The sequence below is a fragment of the Lacerta agilis genome, chromosome 10 (genome assembly GCF_009819535.1).
Source record: "Lacerta agilis isolate rLacAgi1 chromosome 10, rLacAgi1.pri, whole genome shotgun sequence".
NCBI lineage: Eukaryota > Metazoa > Chordata > Lepidosauria > Squamata > Lacertidae > Lacerta > Lacerta agilis.
Window position 1 is genome coordinate 32,412,601 of NC_046321.1, and position 27,392 is coordinate 32,439,992.

The window sequence follows — 27,392 nt, forward strand, 5'->3', positions numbered from 1 at the left end:
TTCCACTTTTGACAAAAAAGCATCTTCAGACAAAGTTCTGAATCAATGCACAAGAGCTTCTCCTAAAAGGGCTAATGTCATCAGATTGTACACATTCCTGATAAATGTACCTTCCGGTGCCCACTAATACAGGCTCCTATAAAGGATCCTGCTCCTTATTGTTTTTCCCTGGTAAGAAAAAATACTAGGTGGCACATGGGATCCATTCAGAAATATCTGTCATGAGAAACGAACACTTTGTCACATCAAACATGAATGCCAGAATTGTACTAAAGATGCATAGAATGCAGACTAAAGTAAGATGCCCTATAGAGATCAATGTACTACTGCATTAGAGAAGACTGGTATAAGTTCTGGTGAACACTCTTAGCCGATCAGCAGAGCTTATCAAACATCATCATCTATAGACAAGGGAGTTAATATCTTGATTACCATATTGTTATTTAAACATTTTTCACTTGAATGAAGTAGCTACAGGAAGAGCAGGCAACATCGACAGTTAATACCCTTAGTTATTTTAACTTTTTGAGTTTCTTATTTCCACTCATAACAAAATAATTATCATCTTGCTTAGTCTTCAGTGTTGGGTCCTTTAAGCTCCCAGGTGTCCCCTTAGTAGTTGCAGCGGTAGTCTTAACTTTTGAAAGAGGATTCTTAGTGGCTGGATGAAGGTTTTTCTCATTCTGAGAGGATTTAACTGCTGATTGACCTCTGTTAGCACTTTGCATAGCCTTTTTCCTGGTTTCGACTTTGGTTGATTTTTGGGGAAGGCGCATCACGGACAGTGGGGTACGCTCGGGATGTTTTGGCACACTGGATCCTACCGGAGTTCTCGCTGTGCTATTTTGGACCTGAACATTTTTGACAGGTGTCTGGTTGTTAATAGATGAGGCTGCATTTTTACCCCTCGATCCCAATGAAGACACCAGCTGTGTTGATTTACCATCTGTAACCAAAGCAGGGCTAACAGCAGGTTTGATGTTTTTGGCCGCCTGGTTAATTTCTGGCATCCCTCTGGGTGACTGGGATTGCGCGGGTAATGTCTGGATGGCGATTTTGGGAACTGGTTTTGCAGAAGGCTGTCGAGACAAAGTCGGCTTCGGGACGCGCGGATTTCTGTCAGCTGGCCTTGTAGGTCTTGCTAAGGTTTTCGAAAGAGGCTTAGCTTTGGCTGCAGCATCAAGCCGAGCTCTGCTATTAGGAGAATCGAAATCTTGTTCCACAGCCACTCTTTTAGCTTTTGTTCCAGGTAGCTCAGAAAGCTTACTCGCCGAACAAAAAAGGGCAGGATCCGAAACAGCTGGAGAATTCTGGGAATGTGCAAGTTTGGCTGGCGACAAGACACGCTTCTGAAGCGAATTTGAAGTTACAGCAGTTCTCAACAAGGAAGAGGAGGCGGAACCTTTACTTACAGGTTGCCCAACTTTTGAAACCGAAGTTAATTTATGAGAAGGAGGTGCTGATTTTTTTGATGCAGCTGCTGAAGATTTGGAAGATGGCATATTGTTATTCACTACTAAGCCTTTTGACTTGCTGTGCCCTGGTCCAAGCTGGCTTGTAGAAGACGTACACGTTGTTACTTTGGGGAAAGAAAGACCACCTGATTGTGGAAACTTGGCTGCCGCCTGTTTTCTGTTAGTTACATGTGGAGTTTTTGTATCTGAAACAGGAGTACAGGGCTTTGAATTCTGTTTCTGATACGTATCCACTGCAGATATGGGATTCATGAGTGGAGGCTGTGGTGCTCTAGCAGATGAATCAGGAACAGTCTCATTGGAAGCACCTTTTTGAAACGCCAAGATTTTCTGCTCTAACGTTGCAAACTGCAGCACCCGGCAAGGGTCGTACTTGAGTAGAAAGCCTTGAAGAGTATCCCAACCTCCACCAACACGTACCATCACATGCTTGCCATGTAACATCTAGCAGAAGAAGGGAGAAAGAGTAAAGAATAAGATATCTGCCCTTTTGTACTGCAGTATATTAGGCTTAGAAGGATCTCTGAGGGGCCTTAATCCGCCCTCTGGGATTCTATCATAGTTTCCCATTTACCAGCTTTCTACATATATTACAGAATGATCTCCAGCTGTCCCTGAAGACCACCACACAAATCCTAAAAACATTAAACAAGTGCAGACCAAGAGGACAGAGGAATGCAAGCTGCTAACAACCACAGCAGAAAGCAGAGGGACTTATTGATCAAGCATTCCCTAGCATTACTGAGCCAGGCATTCAGGCTGAATATGAAAAATACTGCATGGAAGATGGAGCAAGCTTGTTTTCTGCTGCTCCAGAGTGAAGAACCCAAACCAATGGATTCAATCTACTAGAAGAGAGATTCCAACAAAGTCTGTGGAATAACTTTTTGATGGCAAAAGATGCTTGGCGGTGAAATGGAGTACCTTGGAAGGTGGTGGACTCTGCTTCATTAGAAATTTTTAAACTGAGATTGAATGGCCATCTCCCAGAGATTATTTAGCTATGGTTCCTACATTGCAGGGGGTTTGACTAGATGACCCTTGGAGTGCCAAGTCTATGATTCTAGGAATGGTGCTAAAGGGGCCAGGAGTGCATGCACCAGCCTCTGCCCCCAAGATCCTTGAGCATGCTCGACCCTTCCCCTCTGCTACCAACCTTCTTGTGCTTGGTATGAATGTCTGAAGGGCACTGTCCGGAGATTCCTCATGATCAGACCCCCTGCGTTACCAGTCAAATACACTTAGACCTTCCTCACATGGGTACACTGGGCACTGGGGGGAGGGCTGGTGCATGAGTCTCTTGCTCCTACAAAAAAAATCTGCTCTTGTGTGTTCAGGCTGAATGCTTGCAGAGTGCTAGGGACAGTCTTCCAAACAGGCAAGGAAATTGAGGAAGTAACTTCACCAGGATGATGTCTCCATTCATGAGACTGAATTACTATCTGTGGGGATGTGGGCTATGCCCGGCTCAAATTAGACAGCCTATTCCAAAGCAAGAGAAACCATTTTGAGAAATTGAACTTACACGTATGAAGAGTATTTTGTCTCCCAACCTGTAGCGTCCTTCAGACAGGTACTCAATTGAAAACCTGTGGGAGCAGCTGCAAGGAGGATCTTCAGCAATGTGCTTAACCTATTTTGTACAAGTATTTCTTGTTAATTTCTGCCTAATATCTTTACAAAATAATAATGTATGTGAACTTCCTGCTTTGCTACAAGAACGACATCACTGAAAGCCAATGTGAAGATCTCATCCTTCTTCCTCAAAACTGCCAAGCTGATAATAAGTTCACACAATTTCAGCGGAAATAAAGAGCACTTTTAGTTGTTGCAACAAATGCATTTTCTTCTTCCTGCATTGCAATCAAATTTCCTTTCCTACTTAGTTGGATGTTTATTACGAAGATTGCAGCCAGTCTTACCTGGAAAAGAGCTCCACTGAAGCAATGTCGGACTTACTTCTCAGTAAAGAATCACAGGATTGCACTTATCAGATGGCAATCCTGTGCATTTAGGCTGCTTAAATCCTACTGGGTGGGGGACATCAAGTAGATTTTTATGACTCTACTCTGAGTACGACTTAAATTGGATACAACCCGATGAGATTACAAAGATGAAGCTCATTTTCAAATGGAGCTCCTTTTAAATGCATATTCAGAGGAGCACACAAGACAAGGTAATTCACCAAAGCAAGCTAAAACTTCATGGGACAAAATGCAAGCAATACTTACTGCTTCATGTAATTCTCCATGTTGACAACAAGACTTGGGAGTGACGACAGGAGCAACAGGATCAGAGGACATTAATAAGGTCTCTTCCAATTCAATCTCCTTCTCCAGTTTTACTAATACAGGTGGTTCAACTCCATATCTAGAAAAAGGAAAGGAGGGGTGGGAGGAAAGGGTACTGCATTTAGGTTAAATAAAATTCTGAAACAAGGAAATGAAAAATAGCGTATAGCTATTACATGTCTCTAGCATGTCTAAGTGCATATACAGCAGGCTGTGAAGTATCTAAAACATAGGTTTGACTTCCTGAGAAATGTAGGAAGTGCTCTCCAATGGTTCTATCATATAAGCTGCAGAGCCAGACTCTCAGAACATATATTTGCCTGGAAACAATTTTCTACATCAGGCATAGGCAAACTCGAGCCTCCAGATGTTTTTGGAGTACAACTCCCATCATCCCTAGCTAACAGGACCAGTGGTCAGGGATGATGGGAATTGTAGTCTCAAAACACCTGGAGGGCCAAGTCTGCCTATGCCTGTTCCACATGAACACATCAGAGCTTGAAAGCAGGAGAACTGGAAGCTGGGAGAGTGGGACTGAAGAATCAAACTGGGATGTCAGTGCTATCCCTGATGGTGTGCCCCCTTTGCTGGGACTTGACAACAATGCCATCTTTGATTTCAAAACCAAAAAAACCTTCCACTGCCTGCAGAATCTAATTCTGCCATTTTGATTTATGCTGCCCAATCCAATGAGAGAACACTGCCCCTTCTAGCCATGACTTGCTGAACTACTCATACTAAATTAAAATTTGGTAGGCTTTCTTTCCCTGAGTGTCAAGGAGGCATAAAGTGGCTGGATCTCTGAAGAAAACCTTGAGAAACCATTTAAATGAAGGGTAACCAACATAGTTGTAGCTGGCCTACAATTCCTATCATCCATAACAAGTGGCCACAACAAGTTGTAGTTCAACAACATCTGGAAAGCACCACAGTGGCTACCCTTAATTTAAGGTTTCTCAAGGTTTGCTCTACGTTACATACGCTATCTAGAAAACTGCAATGAATACATACCTTGATACGATGCGTCCGATTTCCAGTAGACAAAGGTACACTTGTCTGGGATCCTTATGCAGAACTGTGAAGAGAATTTTGAAAACTTAATGTTTTGCCTTATTTCATGGTAAGTTAATTTTTATTTAAGGGTAAAAAATCAACTGCAGACTAGAAATAACTTGCATGCAAGACAAAAGAAGAATAAGTAACTCAGAGGACGACTTTTAGTGCGGCTGCCCTTGTTTTGTGCAACAGAAGACAAGTCATAATAGGAAAGTCACCCACCATTTGCACTTTCCAGAAACAATTGAATATATTTTTGTTTCAATAGGCTTTCTCAGCTGGGTGGATAGGTCTCTGCCGTGGGCATCTACCGTATATTGCGGCGTATAAGACGACTGGGCGTATAAGACGACCCCCAACTTTTCCAGTTAAAATATAGAGTTTGAGATATACTCAACCACAGATTTTCCACCCGGCGTATAAGACGACTCCCGACTTTTGAGAAGATTTTCCTGGATTAAAAAGTAGTCTTATACGCCAGAATATACTGTATTTGGTATTGTTTTAAAACTAACTTTCTGTTATCTTCTGTGTTTTTAGCTGTTTCTGTTGTATTTTGTATATCACCTTGAGACATGGATGTGGAAGGAGATGATGCGGATGATTAATCTAATACCCAAATTCTGAATTATTACTCCTATAGCTTTGTTCTCCAGGGCACCAACAACAGCTGTGCCAATATAACACTTTGCTTAGCAATAACATTTCTGGACTTACTTCTCAATGAAAATCCTCCAACCGCCCCCCCCCCCCCCCGCCCCGAAATTCAAACTGTAGGAACCTGTCAAGGGATCTGGAAAGATGCCAGATACAGATGTGTGAAGAAAAAAAAAGACATCAACAAAAAACAGACACCACAATTCAAGTTTCCTCGGGTTCTAAATCAGATACAGACTCTCTTCTCATTTTGTATTTTCCTGTTGTGAACCACCGTCCTGGGATCTTCAGATGAAGGCCAGTATACAAATTTAATATCATTATCACCGTGTTGTCATCCTTGGATGGAGTGGCAGTGTAGAAATTATTAAGGTTCCTGCATTGTTCAAATGCAAAGGAAATTGGGTGGCAAGCCAGCACTATATGCTTGCGCAAGGGAATCCAGTGTCCAAACAAAACAGCCACTCCTTATTTCCAAATATGCTTGAATGCAAAAGGGCACAGAAGGCTAAGAGGAATTTCGTCCCTCCAAGGAGGCTATTTGCCAAGAGCATACAAAGCATGCATTTATGCCATGAAGCCAGCTACTGTGTTAACTAGTCAGCAGCTTCCCAAATACTCTGAGCTACATACACGATGCAATATGGTGTGACTGATTCCAATTATAAATGTTGCCAACTCCATTATACCTAGATGAAAATGAAATTATTCTTTATTAGACATATTATTGCATTATTTATGAAGTCATCTTACCCAATATGATCTCTGATTTTGCTACTGAGTGATGCTTGATGGAAGAAGGGGGGGGGAATTAAATGGTGACTCTGAAAGTAGAGGTAACCACTGTGGTGCCTCCAAACTTCTATCATCAATGGTCAGGGATGGTGGGTTTGTGTTCAGTCGTTCAGTCGTGTCCGACTCTTCGTGACCCCATGGACCAGAGCACGCCAGGCACGCCTATCCTTCACTGCCTCCCGCAGTTTGGCCAAACTCATGTTAGTAGCTTCGAGAACACTGTCCAACCATCTCATCCTCTGTCGTCCCCTTCTCCTTGTGCCCTCCATCTTTCCCAACATCAGGGTCTTTTCTAGGGAGTCTTCTCTTCTCATGAGGTGGCCAAAGTACTGGAGCCTCAACTTCAGGATCTGTCCTTCTAGTGAGTACTCAGGGCTGATTTCTTTGAGAATGGATAGGTTTGATCTTCTTGCAGTCCATGGGACTCTCAAGAGTCTCCTCCAGCACCATAATTCAAAAGCATCAATTCTTCGGCGATCAGCCTTCTTTATGGTCCAGCTCTCACTTCCATACATTACTACTGGGAAAACCATAGCTTTAACTATACGGACCTTTGTCGGCAAGGTGATGTCTTTGCTTTTTAAGATGTTGTCTAGGTTTGTCATTGCTTTTCTCCCAAGAAGCAGGCGTCTTCTAATTTCGTGACTGCTGTCACCATCTGCAGTGATCATGGAACCCAAGAAAGTGAAATCTCTCACTGCCTCCATTTCTTCCCCTTCTATTTGCCAGGAGGTGATGGGACCAGTGGCCATGATCTTAGTTTTTTTTGATGTTGAGCTTCAGACCATATTTAGCGCTCTCCTCTTTCACCCTCATTAAAAGGTTCTTTAATTCCTCCTCACTTTCTGCCATCAGGGTAGTATCATCAGCATATCTGAGGTTGTTGATATTTTTTCCGGCAATCTTAATTCCGGTTTGGGATTCATCCAGTCCAGCCTTTCGCATGATGAATTCTGCATATAAGTTAAATAAGCAGGGAGACAATATACAGCCTTGTCGTACTCCTTTCCCAATTTTGAACCAATCAGTTGTTCCATATCCAGTTCTAACTGTAGCTTCTTGTCCCACATAAAGATTTAACAGGAGACAAATGAGGTGATCCGGCACTCCCATTTCTTTAAGAACTTGCCATAGTTTGCTGTGGTCGACACAGTCAAATGCTTTTGCGTAGTCAATGAAGCAGAAGTAGATGTTTTTCTGGAACTCTCTAGCTTTCTCCATAATCCAGCGCATGTTTGCAATTTGGTCTCTGGTTCCTCTGCCCCTTCGAAATCCAGCTTGCACTTCTGGGAGTTCTCGGTCCACATACTGCTTAAGCCTGCCTTGTAGAATTTTAAGCATAACCTTGCTAGCGTGTGAAATGAGTGCAATTGTGCGGTGGTTGGAGCATTCTTTGGCACTGCCCTTCTTTGGGATTGGGATGTAGACTGATCTTCTCCAATCCTCTGGCCACTGCTGAGTTTTCCAAATTTGCTGGCATATTGAGTGTAGCACCTTAACAGCATCATCTTTTAAAATTTTAAATAGTTCAGCTGGAATATCATCACTTCCACTGGCCTTGTTGTTAGCGAGGCTTTCTAAGGCCCATTTGACTTCACTCTCCAGGATGTCTGGCTCAAGGTCAGCAACCACATTACCTGGGGTGTATGAGACCTCCATATCTTTCTGGTATAATTCCTCTGTGTATTCTTGCCACCTCTTCTTGATGTCTTCTGCTTCTGTTAGGTCCTTTCCACTTTTGTCCTTGATTGTGGTAATCTTTGTACGAAATGTTCCTTTCATATCTCCAATTTTCTTGAATAAATCTCTGGTTTTTCCCATTCTGTTATTTTCCTCTATTTCTTTGCATTGCTCGTTTAGAAAGGCCCTCTTGTCTCTCCTTGCTATTCTTTGGAAATCTGCATTCAATTTCCTGTATCTTTCACGATCTCCCTCGCATTTTGCTTGCCTTCTCTCCCCCGCTATTTGTAAGGCCTCATTGGACAGCCACTTTGCTTTCTTGCATTTCTTTTTCATTGGGATGGTTTTCGTTGCTGTCTCCTGTATAATGTTACGAGCCTCCATCCACAGTTCTTCAGGCACTCTATCCACCAAATCTAAATCCTTAAACCTGTTCTTCACTTCAACTGTGTATTCATAAGGAATTTGATTTAGATTGTATCTTACTGGCCCAGTGGTTTTTCCTACTTTCTTCAGTTTAAGCTGGAATTTTGCTATAAGAAGCTGATGATCTGAGCCACAGTCAGCTCCAGGTCTTGTTTTTGCTGAGTGTATAGAGCTTCTCCATCTTTGGCTGCAGAGAATATAATCAATCTGATTTCGATGTTGCCCATCTGGTGATGTCCATGTGTAGAGTCGTCTCTTGTGTTGTTGGAAAAGAGTGTTTGTGATGACCAGCTTGTTCTCTTGACAGAACTCTATTAGCCTTTGCCCTGCTTCATTTTGAACTCCAAGGCCAAACTTGCCAGTTGTTCCTTTTATCTCTTGACTCCCTACTTTAGCATTCCAATCCCCTATAATGAGAAGAACATCCTTCTTTGGTGTCATTTCTATAAGGTGTTGTAAGTCTTCATAGAATTGATCAATTTCAGTTTCTTCAGCACTGGTAGTTGGTGCATAAACTTGTATTACTGTGATGTTAAAAGGTCTGCCTTGGATTCGTATCGAGATCATTCTATCATTTTTGAAATTGCATCCCAGTACAGCTTTCGCCACTCTTTTGTTGACTATGAGGGCCACTCCATTTCTTTTACGGGATTCCTGCCCACAGTAGTAGATATGATAGTCATCCGAACTGAATTCGCCCATTCCTGTCCATTTTAGTTCACTGATGCCTAGGATGTCAATGTTTATTCTTGCCATCTCATTTTTTACCACATCCAGCTTTCCAAGGTTCATGGTTCTTACATTCCAGGTTCCTATGCAATACTTTTCTTTACAGCATTGGACTTTCCTTTCGCTTCGTTTCGCTTCCAGGCATATCAGCAACTGTGCGTCCTTTCGGCTTTGGCCCAGCCGCTTCATCAGCTCTGGATCTACTTGTACTTGTCCTCCGCTCTTCCCCAGTAGCATGTTGGACGCCTTCCGACCTGAGGGGCTCATCTTCCAGCGTCATATCTTTTATATGCCTGTTGTCTTTGTCCATGGAGTTTTCTTGGCAGGGATACTGGAGTGGCTTGCCAGTTCCTACTCCAGGTGGATCACGTTTGGTCCAAACTCTCCACTATGACCTGTCCATCTTGACCTGTCCATAGCTTCCTGAGTAATTCAAGCCCCTTCGCCACGACAAGGCAGTGATCCATGAAGGGGGGGATGGTGGGTACTTAGTCTAATTGTATCTGGAGGGCTCCACTTTGGCCACACCTGGAACAAAGATATACAGTTTCCTAGAAGTATGCTTTAGCTAAAGTTGGTGGGATTTTTTTTAAAAAAACAGAACACTTGCCACCGTCAATTAAGTTGCCTGAAATGCAAAATCAGCATTTATAAACTAAAATTACTAAGCATATCGCAACCAGTCAGTCCTAGGTGGTGGTGATGTTTGGTTTCTAAATGTATGCAGCAAACATATTTAAAGGTTGTGTTTCAACAAGCACAAGCAATTTCACAACAACTTAAGTAGCACTCCTTCTGCAGGGCTGGGACTTAGGCGGGTGTGCATCTATTTTATTTTAAAAGAACAATACCAAAACCTTAATTAACCAATTCTGTTTTGAGCTACTCTTCTTTATGAGCAGTCAAGAGATTTTGCTCCATCAGGTAAAACCTGGTCTGGCAGCTGCTGGTTACAAAGTCCAGTCTGAAACTAGAGGCAGATAGTGTAACCCTCCAGGTACAAAACCATTTTAAGTTGGAAGTGTTTTGAAGGTGGCAATCCTGAACTTGCCTGAAAGTTTACATTTTCATATCCATCTAGTTAGAATGAGAAGTGTAGGGCAGTAAAATCCAAAGCTCTTGCTTCTGATGCAAAATGTCAATTACTCACAAATTGTTGACGCTGCAGAATCCTTAAACTGGCTGACTACTTTTAGCAGTCATGTACTTGAAGCACTTTATAAAGAAAACTGAAACAGAGACAGGCTCCTAGCTGGCATTTAGGGCATATCTGCCTTTAAGAGAGGAACTCAATTGCATCCAGTTATTTGCACCCACTTCCTGAAAAATCACATCTGCACCATTCAGAGATCCATCAGTAAAATAGGTACAGTATGCATGGAAAGAGAACAAGTAAAAAATCCTGGCATGGCAACATGCTACCTTCTTTTTTCCAGATGTTAGAATCAGGAACATAGAAAGCTCCTAAACATGAAATTATATCACCCTGTACTACCTACAGCATCCATCTGTTCTTGAACTACAACTCACTGGCCATGCTAGCTTGGGCTAATGGGAGTCCAACAACAGCAGTATGACCACAGGTTCCTAAATCCTGGTTGAAGATCACTCATATTATGATCATACTTACTTATGCACACCCAGAGAGCTGATGCATGTGACCCAGGGGCCAGAGTGGCTATGGGAAGCTTTGGGAAAGTGTGACCTGGATCAAGAGGAAGATTTTCCTTGGACAAACAGGTACTGTTAACTCCTGTTACGGCTGCCCCTTTCTCTGCAAGTCCCTTCTCTTCGCATCAAAGGCCAGGGTCTGCATTCTGCAACCCTTCCCAAGACATTAAGAAATGCTAGAGTTTGACAGCGGGAATCCCTGTCTTTTCAGAGAAGGTATTTGCTCAGCACTAATAGCCGGGGGGGGGGGGCTATGTCCCTGTCACTTTGTAACACCTGAAGCTTCTATAGCCATTCTGTGGAGTTTTTATAGGGCAATGCCAGCCCCTCTGGGGAGCTATCTACCACTGTTGTTAGAACACCAGCCTTCTATATCACCTTTTTCTCTTTCTAGATGGGATTGGAGTCCAACAGAGCCCCCAAATCTCACAAAAGCTCTGCTGGTACTTTGCATGTTGATGTTGATGTGGGGTGGGTAGGTTTGAGTGGTGAAGCCCCAGTGCAGGATTCCAAGGTAAAAAAAATAAAAGCAAGCTGAAAGAGAAAACCTACCAACCAACCAACCATTGAGCATTATTGACTTAGAAAAAGCTTGCTTCCCTCCTAGTATAGTTTCCAAGTATAGTTCTTTAAAAACACCCAAAAATGCAAATAAAGCACACCCAAATTTCCACACACCCCAAAAAAACGTTTCTTAGCACCATCCAATGTCACCAGTGATAGCAGAGTCACATGTAGTAGTTCATAAGAAGAGCGGCCACAGTTGCTGTCATGGTGAATGTGGCAAAAGACCTCAACATCGCAACTCACTGCTTGCTGACTCCACCCAGAATCTGAAAGTGTTCCAGGATATGTTGAACCATAATCAATGCGTATCAGAGCATTAATAAGACAAAGAACCATATTGAAGTCTCCCGAATGCTGGGGAAGGAAATCCCAACATCTTGAACAAATGAGTCCTGGTTCCATAGAAGAGCATGATACAACACCCTCAGTAAATTTGTACAGCTTAGTTTCAAAACTATTAATATGTTTTTGTTCTGCAGCTGGCTTGAAAGCTATTCTAGGATCCACTCTGTTATCCCCAAAAGCAACAAGGAAGGAAGTCCTCCTCTTTCTCTACATGATATATCTGGTACCCTGGCTCTCTTTCCATAAGGCTATTTTGCTTTGTATTGAAGCATGCATTGATTACACCTTAACTCTCGTCTTTTACAGAGGCATGTGCACCAGCTGTTTCATAATCAAAGAACTCTGGAACACACTCATAGGAACCATTTCTTATGAACAGTTCTCCCCCTTTTAGCTAGAAGCCACAGCAACAACCTGCCTGAGAAATTAATGGTCATGTCATTTCATGGGACTGTGCTAAAATAAGTCTGAGACCTCATTAGGCGATATTTACCTAAGCCTTCAGATTCGAAGAGGTAAGTCTCATCCACGCCAATGCAGCGACACCATTTGAGAAAGTTGGCAGTGTTATCTCTAGCAAAGAAGGATCCCGAAGGCGCATCTTTCTTACAGGGGACTTTTCTCAAAGGGAAATCCTGGAAAGAGGAAAATGGTTGTGTAGAACGGTTGTACACATCTTTATCTGTAACCATCGGAAGGCTTGGGGGAAAATTCATTTTTATACCATCGCAAAGTCCTTACATCTACATACACAGCAGGTTAGATCCAGATTAATTTTGGCAGCATGGCTACAGGAAGATGCACAGAGATGAGCAGGGTTAGGATCCAGCCGATCTCTGGCTTTGCTGAGAGGTTCCTGACACAGCCAGCTAAACCAGCTTAACCCCCTCATCCTGAGCTCAGCTGCAGATACACCAGCTTATCCCTCAGCTAGCTGAACCAAGTCTGGTGGTTCTTAAGCTGCTGTAAACCAAAAAAAAAGAGGATATTCTGGGGGAAGGACAAAATCTTGCACTACACCAGCTTCTGGTGTATAGGATTGCTCTTAGTTGCTCTTTTAGTCTAACTGAAATCAGTGCTACTGGATAGAAGCCCTGCTGATTTCAATGAAATGAAAGTGCAACTAAAGTAACCTGGATCCAACACAATGCATAACATCTGGGTGGTGGTCACAGGAAGAGAGGTTTTGTGAGCACTTTTAGATTGCTTTCCAAGGAAGAGAACTGCAATGGAAACTAATCTTGTTGGGTACGTATTACCAGTGATGGAAATGGTTTTGACTGGCACTGTTGAGGACTTGGCTGAAACAGGATTAAATAGACCATGTATCAAGGTTTGTGGAGGTTAGCCTTTAGTTGTCAGAAACACTTTCCTCAAAAAAGGGGAGCCCACCCATACCTAACTGACTTGCTACTTGCTCTGCTGAAAACAGGATTTGAAAGATGGTTTAAAAATATCTTATCAGCAAAATACAGAATGGAGTATCACATGAAAAGAAATCAGGACAAAGCCCCGAGGGTATACAAAATAATGCTCCAGCAATCTAAATGTAGAAGAAGGTTGTCAGGCGACTTAACATATGATTCACTAATATTTCTAATGAAATCCAATGCATAAACTATTTCAGAGCACTATGGTTTTTTTAATGTGGTTTTTTTAAATATTCCAAATTATCTTTCCCCTTTCATAGCGGCATAAAAATCAAAGTCTCGCCCTTTATCTGTTCCGAAGCATCATAAATAATCAAACAGATAACCAAATTGGGGGCTGATCATTTCCACCCCCTATAATCTGGCCCCACTGGTTCCAGCACAGCCCTGGGCTGCTCAGTACTGCCTTCATCTCACATCCATCCCTTCTCCTCCCACATACTTATGAGGAATTGCCTGCCTCTCCAGTTACAGAAGGCTTACATGTGTTTTCGCATGTATCACCTGTAGCACTTTTGTTTCCAGAGCTTCTTGCCACTATACTTCACCCTACGGCTTTTATGCCACACAGCCCGTAACTAAACCACCACCTGTCTTCCTACTATCCTGCATTTGTACCTTTCAACAGCCCATTGCACCTGTACTGCTCAAGAGGAAAGGGGGTGCACCTGAAATGTGTAAATATTTGTTTACTTATTTGTTAGATTTATATACCACCCTCCCCCCTGAAAGGAGCCCAAGGTGGGAAGTGATTCAAACTGTCTCTGTGTATCCTGTGCTTCATAAACAACCCCTTCCCTTCCCCCCCCCCACTCCGCAATGGACAAGGGTTCCTGCAATACCCTTGTCTGGTCTCCAGTGTCATTTTCTGTATTTTTTATTTTCTATGACATACATGCTTGCCATGACATGTTGCCAAGGCAACAACATGATCCTGATCCTCCTGGGCGGAGCATAAAAGATGGACTCCAGGGGCCAATGTCCCGAATGCATTACCTGAAAATGAGATCTCGTCAGAAGTACAATAGCCTTAAGCTTTGGATTTGAAGTTCCATACATGAGAACACTCTTGGTCTTGCACTTGCCCGCATTCATGTGGAAAAAGCAGCATCTGAACCAGGAGCACAAGCACATCTGGCTACATGCTATCACTGCTGATGCAAAAGCACCTTCTGGTGCTACCACAGCTGCATCTTAACAAGGTAAACGTATACTTTCAGTTTGCATGCTACATCCTCCATGTGAAGCCGAGCAGACATAATCTCAGTGAAATTAATTTGTAGAAAATCTCACTTCTACGTTTTTATAAGCTGCGATGAATGCCGTACTTACCCTTAAATTATTTGGGTCACAAATATCCTTTACTGTGCTTTGAATGACTCCAACCAACAAGCACAGCAACACGCCGTTATCAAGATCTTCCAACAATTGGTCGGCTGTAAGTTCTACCCCTGTAAAAGAGCCACTTTTTCATTAGAGTAGTGAGTAATAAACCTGAACAGACAACTCAGACATGCATAGTCATAAACGCAGCCCATTTTCACAGGAGAATAACTTCCACAATGCTCCTTTTTGTGTGTGTGTTTCATCAGCTTTTGACCAATTCCAGCTGAATCTTCAAACCCACTTCAAACATTTCATGCCAGCCTTGCCCAGCAGCTGGGGATGATGGGAGTTGTAGTCCAAAACATATGGAAGACAGCAAGTTGAGGAAGTCAGAGGCACACAGCTAGCCAGGAAGATGTTATATGTGGCAGAGCCAGCAGAATAACAGAAGCTGTGGAAGGTTGTAGAAAAACCATGTGGCATCCTAAACCAAGCGATAAATTACCTTACTCAACACATTAGAAATCACAGCATTGTAGACTTCATTCATATTCTTCATTTTATTGCATATGATTGTGCTCCTGTATTTTAAAGCAATCATTTGAATTGCAACCTATATTATGGGCTACAGGTTGCATAATGGTAATTCACCGACTGGTTCGACTAGTCAGTGCTTTTTGAAACATGCAAACATTTAAAAAGATTGTGGCAAGGCGTTATTATATGCTCTTAGCAAATGAAAGAGAAAAAGAGACCCGGGGTGGGTGGGGGGAGTACCTTGAACAGGAAGAGGTGCCTGCAATTCCTTGGGTACGGTAATGGTTCTGACTTTTTTGTGCTAAACTTTAGCCCAAAGCAGACATTCTTCTCCTCACACAATTCAAATCACATGAGAAGAGAGCAGGAATGTGCTTACTAAGATTGCTGCCCTTCATTGCGTCCCCACTGCCTGCCAGGCATTGGAAGGCAAACATCTGCAGCAGGGGTTTTGCAGAGAGGCTCCAAGCATGCAGCAAGACCTGCACTTCAGATGCTTGCCTTCCAGCATGTGGAAAGTGGGATGGGACTCAGGAGAGGGGGGCTAACACGTCCGCACTCTCTTCTTCAACCCTCATTTACTCAGAGTCCATCTTTTACTGTGGCAGCGGCTGTGCTCTGAAACTCCTATTGACATTAGGTAACCACCCTCAATATACAGTGGTACCTCAGACGTCAAACGGAATCCGTTCTGGAAGTCCGTTCAACTTCCAAAATGTTTGTAAACCAAGGCGTGGCTTCCAATTGGCTGCAGGAAGCTTCTGCAGCCGATTGGAAGCCGCGTCAGACGTTCGGGTCCCAAAGAACGTTCGCAAACCGGAACACTCACTTTGGCATTCAGGAGCCAAAACATTTGGCTTGCAAGGCGTTCGGGATCCAAGGTACGACTGTATTTAGTTTTAGACTTCTGTTAAAAACATTTTTTTATTTCAGCAAGCCAACCCAGGCATTTAGTTACCTCTATTAGTTTTAAAATTTAGTTACAGGTGGGTAGCCGTGTTGGTCTGCCATAGTTACCTTCATTAGTTTTATTTTAACTGTGTTTTAATGCTGAATATTTTACATATCTTTATACACACACAGAGAGAGAGAGAGTTTTGAGCATTTTAGCTGTGTTTTTACCTGCAATTTTATTACATACAGCTCTTATAGTTCTTAGGCAGAATAGGGAGCACTTTGATTAAGCAGTTTATACATATTCCTGAATGAATGAATGAATGAATGTAGGAGACAGATCCCTGAACGGGGCTCAAGGACAACAATAATTAGGGCAGTGCCTCTTCCAAACAGACAAATATTCCTAATACTGTACCCAACAAGCCAGAGAGCCAGATGGACAGGTCCTCCTGCATAGGAACCAGAGTTGCCTCATGTCGGACAGATATCCACTGGTCGTAGAGCAAAACATCTGCCAAGCCTGGGCCATGCCTTGGAGTCAGCGGACTTCGTGGACTTAGAGGGGGATCCTCTCCAAACCACACCTAATGGGAGACATCAACAGCTAAACAAGACAACTTGGCTACACTTTGAAATATACAGTAGGCTGCAACCTGCAATACAGGCTGTGAGTTGTAACGGTTGAACATTATTGCTAAACATTATTAAGCCCTTTCCAAAAAAAGGCACAAAAGTAGTATTAAGTCAGTACAGTCGTACCTCGGGTTACATACACTTCGGGTTGCATACTTTTCGGGTTACGAACTCTGCTAACCCGGAAGCGCAACCCAAAGCACGCACAATTTGCGCATGTGCAGACATGTTTTCGCGGTCTGCACATACGCAGAAGCGGTTTTTTCGGTTTGCGCATGTGCAAACCAAATTTTTCGGGTTACGTACTTTTCGGGTTACGTACAGCGACCCGGAACCAATTAAGTGCGTAACCCGAGGTACCACTGTAATGACATTATCTAATCTATTACCCAAACGCTTCACGTTTGTTTTAGAATAGCCTTATTGAACACCAGAGATGCTGGTTTTATGTATGGTCCACGACAGGCAAGCAGCCTGGATTCCAAACTTTGAATTTTCATTTTAAAAGAACAGCGAGTAAAATAAACAGCAAATTATTACAATACATAAATTTGGCACATTTGGTTGGCAATTCTATTCCCAGTTTCCAGGAGCACTGAGCTCGATAGGACCTACTCCTGAGTAGGCATGCACAGGATTCTGCTGTAAATCGTCACAGGTCTTTCTTCAGAAACATATTTTTTGACTTGGTTAAGGTATGGAAATGATAATAAAGACGTCAGTAATTCACTGTGCCTACCTGAACTGCAGGCTGCATGACGATTGTACTTTCCTAGGAATGGAAAGAGGAGACACGTTAAATTAAAGCTCACAGGCTATTTTATATTGGAGTCACACCTAGCACCTACAAATGTAGTGTTATTAACTGCTATGAGAAAAGATGTTATGAGTCTCATATGATACATACATAGATCCTAAGATAAGTTAACCTGAAAATCCTTCATGGACAGAAAGTTTATAATCCATTCTCTCCCTGCAGCCAATTGCAATCCCTCACAGCCTCTCTGGGAGGTCAGGGATCCTCAAGACATCGTGAGACAGAGTGCAAAAGAGGGGATAGGAAACTGGTTTGGAGCAATTCTCTCCTCCTACATGACTGCAAAAGTTTCAAAAGCCGATTGCAAAAATGGCAATAACTACAAACAAGGAAAACTAATAAAAAGACTCAGAAACATTAATTATATTTATATAAGCCACCCAATTACATGCAATCACTAGGCAGAAATAAATAATAAATGATATTAAAGGATATTAAAGTGCACCATCATAAAAAAAAATTACAGTAATAGAAAATTGCAACAGAGAAAATAATAAAATCAGTTTAGCAGCAAGAGTGTACATCAGCTTTGCTGAACCTGAAACTCTCCAGGCATTTTGGATTAAAACTCCCATCAGCCTCAACAAGCATTGCTAATGGTCAGAGATGAAGGGAATTATAACCCAAGAACATCTGAAGGCTACCAGATTGGGGAAGGCTCGAGCACACATTTAAGGAATGCAGAAATGTTTTAAATGGCCCGGTTTGGATGATCTTTCTAAATCATGGCTCAGGAACCCAGGAAAGATTGTCCAAACCAGGCCAGTAAGTCTCTTACAGGAAGGTGACAGAACTTTGATCTTGAAACAAAGTTTAAGGGAACACGATTGAAATAACATCATTATTCAGCTTGCATAAAACTCTTGCACTGGGGGGGGGGGGCAAACCATAGTTCTTAGGATTGCCAACTGGATTATAATGTTTAGAACACAAACGTGTTTCTATTCTAAATTTTCCTTCACATCAAGCTGCAGAATCATCATGTCATTTTATTTATTTCTCCTTCCTCAGAAGAGCCCAGGGGGATGTATTTTAAGCATAAGGAAAGAAAAGAAAAGGACAAAATAGTGCTAAAAACATATACACTAAAAACCCTTGCTAGCAAATTAATTAAAACAAAAATCCATATACTACTGATGAGGAGTATCACCTCTCATTTTAATTCTTTGCAATACCAACCTTGCTTATACTCCAGATTTAGGACTAAGTCAGAGGTTGATTTGGGTTTCGAGCCATAGTCAGTTTGAGAGCACAGCTATATCCTGAACTAATCATATCTTTCAGTGCAGAAGTTCCACTACTTCTCTCTTGGATGTTAATAGCACATGCCCCCTTCCTGTTGATATTTCTCTTCTCTGCACCATACGAAAGAGGGCAGAATATGAAAAGCAGAGCATTACTAATGAATGTATTATGCTTCCCACAAGCTGGTCACAGGGAATAAATTTCATCTAGCATAAAAAGCCCTTTGTCCTAGCTACAAGCCTGAGAGAGTTCATTGACTTTTTAGAAGGGGGAAAATATGGCAGGAGCAGCAAGCAAAGAGGCTTGCCCTCATTAAAATAAGGAGCCCCATACAATCAGACAAGGGCCTTAACATGCCAATCGCCAGAGTAAGAACAAAGGACAGCCTAATTTGGAGGGCACACTCGGCGCCTGAATAAAATGAAATATTCACAAATGAACATTGGAAGAATGTCCAGAATCTTCATTTTTCAGGAATGCCTCACAAAACTTATCTTTGGAGGGGGGGGGCATGGGCATTTCAAAAAAAATGTCGAGTTCTTTCACAACAGTTCACTGGCTAACACCACATCTGTCATAGAAGTCTTATTAAAATGTCATCACTGAATTGGCCATATGTTGTCAACTAGAAGCGGGATTCTTGCTGCTCAGGCACTCTAGAGATATAATCAGAGCTTCTATTCAGACATCATATTCCTGATCCTCCAAACCATGGTTGAGGGCAGGGGTCAGCAAACTTTTTCAGCAGGGGGTTGGTCCACTATCCCTCAGACCTTGTGTGGGGCTGGAATATATTTTGAAAAAAATAATGAACAAATTCCTATGCCCCACAAATAACCCAGAGATGCATTTTAAATAAAAGGACACATTTTATTCATGTAAAAACACGCTGATTCCCGGACCATCCGCGGGCCGGATTTAGAAGGCGATTGGGCCACATCCGGCTCCTGGGCCTTAGTTTGGGGACCCCTGGTTTAGGGGATTGGGAACAAGCAATGAGCTTGCAGGCTACCTTCTGCCCTTCTGTCCTCCTCCCTTCTTCATATATATCCTAGTTGCCTCAAATCAGTTTGCATATGAATATGAATTGTAGCTTAAGGAAATGAGGAAACATTCTAATAAGGAATGAGAAAGAAAACACTGCCAGACAGAACCATCATACTTCTCCATTCCCTGCGTGCTGTTGTGGGTTTTCTCTTGACACATACACACCAGCCATGAATGGGGATCTTCACACCATAAATGGGACCAGCAATCTGAAAGGAAGCACATTCTGGCATCTCCCACCATCAAAGGGACCGAGAGCTATTGGGCAATCATACTGCCTTCCACCCAGGAAGAATATCATGGCAAAGGGAAGTCCATGGCCAAAGAGAGGCACTTGCTCTCCCCTTTTTATTAGAAAGAACACACTCAACTCAAACTCCAGTTTGTCCTAGGACCAAAGAAAGGAATAAAATTGCACACTGCCCTGGTCCACCCTCTGGCATTGTGAAGCTGATATTACTTCTCTACCTTTTTTGAGTATACTCAATTTTTTTTTAAGTGTGTAAACTTAAGGACAAGCTCGGCCTCTCATTTTTGTTTAAAATTAATGCGAGCCCATTTGGAAGACAATCTTAAAAAGTGGAATAAGGGGGTAAACAAAAAGAAAACAAAATTAACTAACTAACTAAAGAAGTGAATTACTCACGGGCCAGCTAAGTGCAGTACACCAGCCACAACTGCAGAATCATAGCATAAACCATGATGCAATTGCATCAAGCCTATTGGAATTCTTTAAAGAAAGTGGGCAGGCTATCCTGAGGCCAGACATCTCCTCCTTCCTGTGGAAGAGAAGAAAAAATTCAAACAGTTATACTCTTCCTCAAAAGTGACCACAATTCAAGAAACTGGAGATTAAGCCGATTTATGCTTGAGGAAAGGAAGTATGTGGCCTGAGTCACTCACAGAGGTCCATCTGACTCACATACATACTGCCACTACTACTTCAAATTCCTGCCTGAAGAAGTGATATGTGCAATGCAGAAGCTTGCTTCTCACCCACACATCTGGCCCGATGACAGGTATCAGCTGACCCACTTTGGATTATGTATGTCTTTCAAATGCTGACTCACCAAAAGCATTCAGTATCCATGTCCCTCATCCACTAGGACCATAAGTTATTAGCAGTTAAAGCCACCATTCGCTGCAGCTTATCATTCCAACACCACTTCTGAATTAGCAAGTAGCTCACAATGAGTTCAGGCACTGGGCATTAATTCAGTGGCTATTAGTTGGGCATTTTACCTCTGTTCTTAAGAGCGTTATGAAAGTTTCCAGAGAATACATAATCAAACAAATAAAATATTGTAAGCATTGTAATACCACCCCAAAATTATATAGCAGGGCAGTTAAAAAAGGTAAAGGTAAAGGACCCCTGACAGTTAAGTCCAGTCGTGAATGACTCTGGGGTTGCGGCGCTCATCTCGCTTTTCAGGCCAAGGGAGCCGGCATTTGTCCGCTTCCGCAGACAGTTTTTCCAGGTCATGTGGCCAGCATGACTAAGCCGCTTCTGGCGCAACGGAACACCAAAACCAGGGCAGCGCATGGAAACGCCGTTTACCTTCCCGCCAGAGCGGTACCTATTTATCTACTTGCACTGGTGTGCTTTCGAACTGTTAGGTTGGCAGGAAGCTGGGCAGTTTACCAAACAAATAAAACAATTAAACACACACACACACACACACAAGCCACAAAAATCAAAAGCATGAAGCTGTTAGTAGGATTGAAACTGCATCCAAAAGACTCAGGAGAGGACAGGAAGGTAAGCACCAGGCAAACCTCTTTGGAACATACCCCAACTGGAGCGCCATCACTGAGTCTCTTCAGTGGTAGGCACCTATCTTGCTTCTGCTGGCATGGGCATGCACAGGGGCTTCAAATACCCACCAGGGGCTTTAAAGGTCAACACCAGCACTTCTTAATGTGCCCAGAAATAGACTAGGGTCAGTGCAGCTGGCATCATACAGGTGTACTATGAGCTTAACATCTATTCCCAGTTAGCAATTCAGCTGCCATTTTCTGTATTAACTACAGTTTCCAAAGGCAGCCCCACAGACAACACATTTCAAGAGCGGAAAGTCTGAATCCAGATACTCACTAGTTTCCTAACACTAATAAATGCTGAGCTTTGATAAACTTCTGGAAAGACATGCTCAGTTCTACTTAGCACATAGATGAAATATAACACAAAGCCCTCTGTTCTCAAATAACTGCAAAGGCCAGAATAGGAGATGGTACAAAAGCTTGTCTCTAACACTGCAATCCAATGCATGTTTACTCGGAAGTAAATCCCACTGTATCTAGGTCTAGGAGTAAGAAAGGATTGCAGCCTTAAATACTTAGAGCCCAACCCACTTCTGTTACTGAGCACAACTTGAGAGTCTTGTGTTACAACCCATGTAAGTCAACAATGCTTTGGACAAATCAGCAACAGCAGCAGCTTATTATGTTGCAATGATTTATCTTTTACAGTTTTACACAATACTTCAGAATCAAATGTGGAAACCACCCATGCCTAAAGGTTAAAGAGATATTTAGGGTATTTCATCACAGACAAAGCTAGCAAAGTGTTTTTCCCTTTTCATATACACCTAACCACCAGCATAACTCAGTCCAAATCCTATACATTTACCCCAACCAATTCCCCAGTGCTGCTCTTGATCCTCCTTATCATTTGTTGGTGTGAAAATTTTCAGAAGTGCAAACCACACTTAAAACACATACTGTGGCCAGATATGCTGTAGCAAACCTCAGACCACATCAGATTGCCCATGGACAAGCCATGGAATATTAACTTTCCACAGCTTTTATGGAACGTCCCCAGAACCCAGATAAGGATGCAAAATGTGTTTCCATTGGTTCCACTGGAATCTTACTTGGAAGTAGGCATGCTTATAGTTGCAAGAAGGAAGTAAGCTGGAGGAAGAGGAGGAGAGGACATGGGGTGAAGATAGAGCTGTGAGTTGAAGGGGGTCCTTTTCCTATCCTCTGGACCCCCTGGGAAACTCAACAAACCAGCTGTTTGAGGATAGGAATGGTACTTCCTCAGGCTGCCCACAAATGGGTGTGGAGAATGCAGCTGAATGGGACAGAGTTGTGGGCAGCCTGAGGAAGTACCATCCACCATGGGTCTGTCTGTCTGTCCATGAAAAGCAAGTCTAGAGTGAGAGACTAGGGTGATGTCTGCTATTTCCAGGAACTCTTCTCATTGTGAGACTTTTGTGGGTGAGCTGAGAGTTTGTTTTGGCCTGTTTCTGGCTGAGAGGGAGGGTGCGTCAGAAGGAAAATAAATGGATATTGATTGATATATTAGTAACTTTGTATAAACATATATAACTGTGCATTTTTGAAATATTTTGTTCAAATTGTGTATTATTGATTCCATTTTCTGTACACTGCTTAAGATATTTTTAACATATTAAGCAGTATGGAAATTAATCAAATCAAACCTACATAGAATAACATGCTGTTTGGAAGGTATTACACTGGAAATCAAACCTAACTCTACTGAACACAAAGCTGCTGATCGAGACTATTGAGGTCTGTTTTTCATGCTGGAAGACAAATATTATGTTTGCAGCCATACAGCTGAAGAGCCTACTTTGAAAGATCCCTAAAGGTTCATTGGAAGGCTCATTATTCAAATATTAGTATGCCTAGGAACTGTTCCATGTTGTGCAGATAGCTTTAAGACTGCCAAAGATATAGCCTTGTTTTGAAGGACACCATCGGGTTTTGTGATTCTAAAAATCTGATTCATATTTTGGGAATTGCATGCGCTGCATACAATCACACATGCAAAGCTACGCATCAGCTACATACCCTGCAACTGTATGAACTTTCTTAGACACAGTACTGCTACTTGGGGGGGAAGTTACACTTGGTCAAAAATCTTTAGTAAACTAACCTGCCACAAGGCCTGGCAAAACCTGCATACTCCCAGGCCTGTTAAGGACAGGAGGCAGGATAAAGGACAGACAGCCACAAACATTACTGAATTGAGAGGGCCTATCCCACACTTATGCATGCCAGTATTGTCTTCCAACTCAGAATTGGCCCTAAAACCTTTGGACTGCTCTGCATTACTCCCCCCCCCCCTCTCATAATAACTATTTTTCACGTTCTCCGTTCTACATTCTTGAAGACAAACTGCATCTGTAGCACTGTAACGCCCATCCAAAGCGCTGGTGTTTTGTTTCCCTAATACAATGTAAACAACCCAGCATCCTTACTAGGTAGCCAGAGAAAGCAATCTTTTTAAAACCCTCGCTGTCTGAGGAAGAAAGGGGGAAAGGAAAGCCGCTCTCCTCAAGCTCATGCCTCAAAGGCAATGCCTGCGTGAAGCAGAGCAACCTAGTCACACAGCCCTTGCCCGCAGCATGTGATCATTGCAACTGTCCACCGGCTGCCTGCGCACTCCCCGGGCAAAGGCTGAGCTTGCAGCCAGAAGGAAAGCACGAATCCCCTCGAAGGACAGGACACGGGGAAGGTTACTCACTCACACGGCAACAGCCCCCCGCGTCGGGCTCCCCCTACATCGTCTGCCAGGCACGCTGTGATTGCGGCGGCGGCGACCCCTTCGCTGCTGCGGCGCGCGCTGATTCACTCGCCTCCGTCCGCCCGCACAGTTCGAAAGGCCCAATCAGGCGAGGCGAGGAGGAGCCGAGGGCCGCGAGGAGGAAGAGCCGAGGCGAGCCGGGCAGTTCCAGTCTGCGGCCTCCCGGGGGCGCCGGTGCGCGCTCTCCAGTCCAGCCCCGCAGCCGCCCCTGCCCTGCTCCTCCTCGGGCGGCGGTCGCTGCTGCTGCCGCAGCCGCTGTGAAGCTTCCGCCGGAGCCAGCTGGGGCGAGGAAAGACGCTTCGTCGCGGTGCTTTTCGCAGGTACGGGCCGCTCTCGACTCTGGAACCAGAGAGGTGCTGCCTGGTGATGCCTTCTCTCCTAGGCTCCAGGCGGAACCAGGCAGGCGAAGCACATTGCAAGGAAGCGTGTTAACACCTATGTGACTTGTTACATGTCATGTGATAAATGTACATAGGTATGTGCCGATTACTGTTCCAGGAGGATGTGATCTGCCTCCATGTGTAGGAGGTTTACCTGGTAGCTGTCCCACGTTAAGCATACTTTGTGGTAAGGACTTGTTAAAGATAGAAAGTGTCTGTAACACTTTCCAGCCCTGCTCAGGATCATAGCTGTGTCAAGTTTCGAATTTGAAAATACTGTAAGGGATCACATGGAGTAACACATGACTGGAAAGGTTTGCAATTCCACAAACATAGGTGCGTGTGCACTGCCTCAAAATAAAAAGAAGTCAACAAAAGAAGGCTCACAACAGCTCGGCAGCACAAATCCCTTCTGCAGGCAGGCACCCGTGCACAGGGGCGTCGCTAGGGGGGTGCGGTGGGGGCGGTACGCCCCCGGGCGACAGGGGCGAGAAGCGGCGGGTGGGGCGACAAGCGGCGGGTGGGGCGACAAGCGGCGCCCCTCCCGCCACTCCCCAGGCAACGCCGGTCACCCCGGGAGCAGCAGCGCTGCACGGACGGGGTGCTCCCTCGGCCGTGCGCTGTTGCTCCCGGGGCGACCGGAGCGAGCGGCGGCGCATGGGGGTGACAAGCGGCAGCCCCTCCCGCCATTCCCAAGCGCTGCCGCTCCCTCCGTCACCCCAGGAGCAACAGCGCACGGCCGAGGGAGCACCCCGTCCGTGCAGCGCTGCTGCTCCCGGGGTGACCGGCAGCGTGGGGAGTGGCAGGAGGGGCCGGCGCTTGTCAGCCCCACGCGCTGCCGCTGGCTCCGTCCCCCCGGGAGCAGCAGCGCACGGTGTGTGCGGTGCTGCTGCTCCTGGGACAACGGAGCGAACGGCGGCACGTGGGGGGGACAAGAGGCAGCCCCTCCCACCATTCCCACGCGCTGCCGCTCCCTCCGTCACCCTGGGAGCGGCAGCGCACGGCCCGACGACGGAGTGCGCCTGCACGCGCAGGCGCACTCTGTCATCGGATCGCCGCTTCCACAGCCTCCTTTTGAGCCGGAGAGCTTAAAAGCGAGCTCTTCGGCTTAAAAGAGGGCTGCAGAAGCGGCGCCGGCACCCCCGGAAACGCCCTGGGGGCGGAGCGTCATGACGTCACAATGTGATGTCACGACGCCCCGCCCCCAGGGCGTTTCCTTTGCCGCCCCGGGTACCGCGGAGCCTTACTCCGCCACTGCCCGTGCACAAGAAATGCACTCCACTCCCCACAGCAGACCCATGCTCCCTCGCCCTCTCGAATTTCCCCTCAGCAAGCTGCATCCATGGATAGAACACTGCACCTAAATATTTCAATTCTGCACAACACACAGCATTTGCACAACCCCCTCCTGACAGCACCACACACAGAGGGATAATTCCCACACACAGCTTGATGGGCACATGTGCAAACCCCCCACCCCCAATATATATATATCAGATCTGCATCAGAGGGAATGGCACATGCCTCTTTGTCAATTTGAGCATAGTTGTGCTCCGTGGGTGACAACGTACGGGAATAGAAAGAGATGGGCTTGGCCTGCGCAGGCCGGGTCGTCTTCTTATATACCTGCTGGGATTGACAAGTCATCTGACCCTCACCCTCACCTGAATCTCATAGCTCGTCCTCTTATATACCTGCTGGGATTGACGAGTCGTCTGATCCTCACCCTCACCTGAATCTCATAGCTCTCTGGTAACTGCCTCTGATCAATTATCATTTAACTCTTGGGGAAAATAATTAGCATCAGACATCATGTGCCTGGAAGTTGCCAAACCAATTAACCAACCAGAAGGATTACTGTTAATAGCACCAGTTTTCCTATAACTTGATATTGCTGGATAGTTTTGATCAACTGCAAAAGCATTTTTAGTTTGCTTTCTGTTGCCACACTGGAACATTTCTTTATTAGTGCCACTTTGTTTTGTATGATTCCTTGCAAATGAAAGAAAACAACTTTTCTGCTTGTATACATTGATAATATAATTTTGGTTACTGAGGACAAACAAGATTGTACAAAAACAATATTGGGTGCAGGCCATGCTGTAGTGTAGTGCTTATGCGACTGTGAATAAAAGGTGGCTGGGCTCATTGTCTCAGGGTTTGGCGGAAAGAGGTGACAAAACTGATTTCCAATAAGTGCCCCCCTTTATTTCCATAACACGTCCTTGAGTCTGTACTCTGAATGGTGACATCAGGGACCTAGAAGGTGCAGGGCTTGTCAGTCTAGCCCCTACACAGTCTCATCAGGGCTGACCTTAAGGCAATTGGAGCAATTGGGCCAAATTGGGCCCTGCGGGCCACTCCTAAGGGGCCCCCTGCACCAAGGCAATCTAGATGGATTTTATTTATATCTATAAGATTTTGCAGACTTTGGGTGTGAACTGAGGTGCTACAAGGAAAAAAAAATCAAGTTACGCCCCACTGCTTCAAATTGGGCTCCACTGAGTAGCCCTGAGTCTAATAGTTGCTGGGCCTGTGTGAGATAGGGGCTGAGTGGGGAAGGGCATCATGAGGGCATTGCTAAATAAACAGAGACATAAGCAACTTTAAATTCCCATTAAACTCCAGTGTGGACAACCCCTCAGAGCAGAACATTGAGTTGCAATCACTCTGGGACAACGAAGTCCCCCACCACTCCTTTTAAGGCAGGCCTCTGGTCTTCTGCCTACTACGTAGACCAAACAATATGATGCTTAATGTTCTCCCAGTGCTATTTTTCTAGAGAAAGAGGTGCCAGAACTCACCAGGAACAAATCTAGGGTTGGGGTGGGGG

At 44.3% G+C, this 27,392-nt stretch overlaps 1 protein-coding gene across 2 annotated transcripts; it reads right to left on the reverse strand.

Annotated features, from left to right (window-relative positions):
* Positions 1 to 416: 416 nt before the first annotated feature.
* On the reverse strand, positions 417 to 24,261 carry GAS2L3 (growth arrest specific 2 like 3). Of its 2 annotated transcripts, none has more exons than XM_033161911.1 (9): positions 24,124 to 24,261; positions 17,255 to 17,287; positions 16,298 to 16,466; positions 14,455 to 14,573; positions 12,186 to 12,327; positions 4,778 to 4,841; positions 3,707 to 3,845; positions 3,001 to 3,108; positions 417 to 1,919 (listed from the first exon to the last, which is right to left on the reverse strand). In XM_033161911.1, the coding sequence occupies exons 2-9, from the start codon at positions 17,270 to 17,272 to the stop codon at positions 513 to 515; spliced, it is 2,166 nt and encodes a 721-aa protein (XP_033017802.1). In that variant the 5' UTR covers positions 17,273 to 17,287; positions 24,124 to 24,261; the 3' UTR covers positions 417 to 512. The 2 variants fall into 2 exon arrangements, with proteins under 2 accessions (XP_033017802.1, XP_033017803.1); XM_033161912.1 differs by having other exon boundaries at positions 24,120 to 24,261.
* Positions 24,262 to 27,392: the final 3,131 nt, after the last annotated feature.

What these genes read in the sequence shown, in the direction of transcription:
- GAS2L3 (XM_033161911.1), bottom strand. An exon ending in CTTCGAATCTGAAGGCTTAG is followed by an intron (nt 4,842 to 12,185) that starts GTAAATATCGCC and finishes TTCTCTTCACAG; the next exon opens with TTCTGCATAAGGATCCCAGA. An exon ending in ACAAAATACTCTTCATACGT is followed by an intron (nt 1,920 to 3,000) that starts GTAAGTTCAATT and finishes TTCTTCTGCTAG; the next exon opens with ATGTTACATGGCAAGCATGT.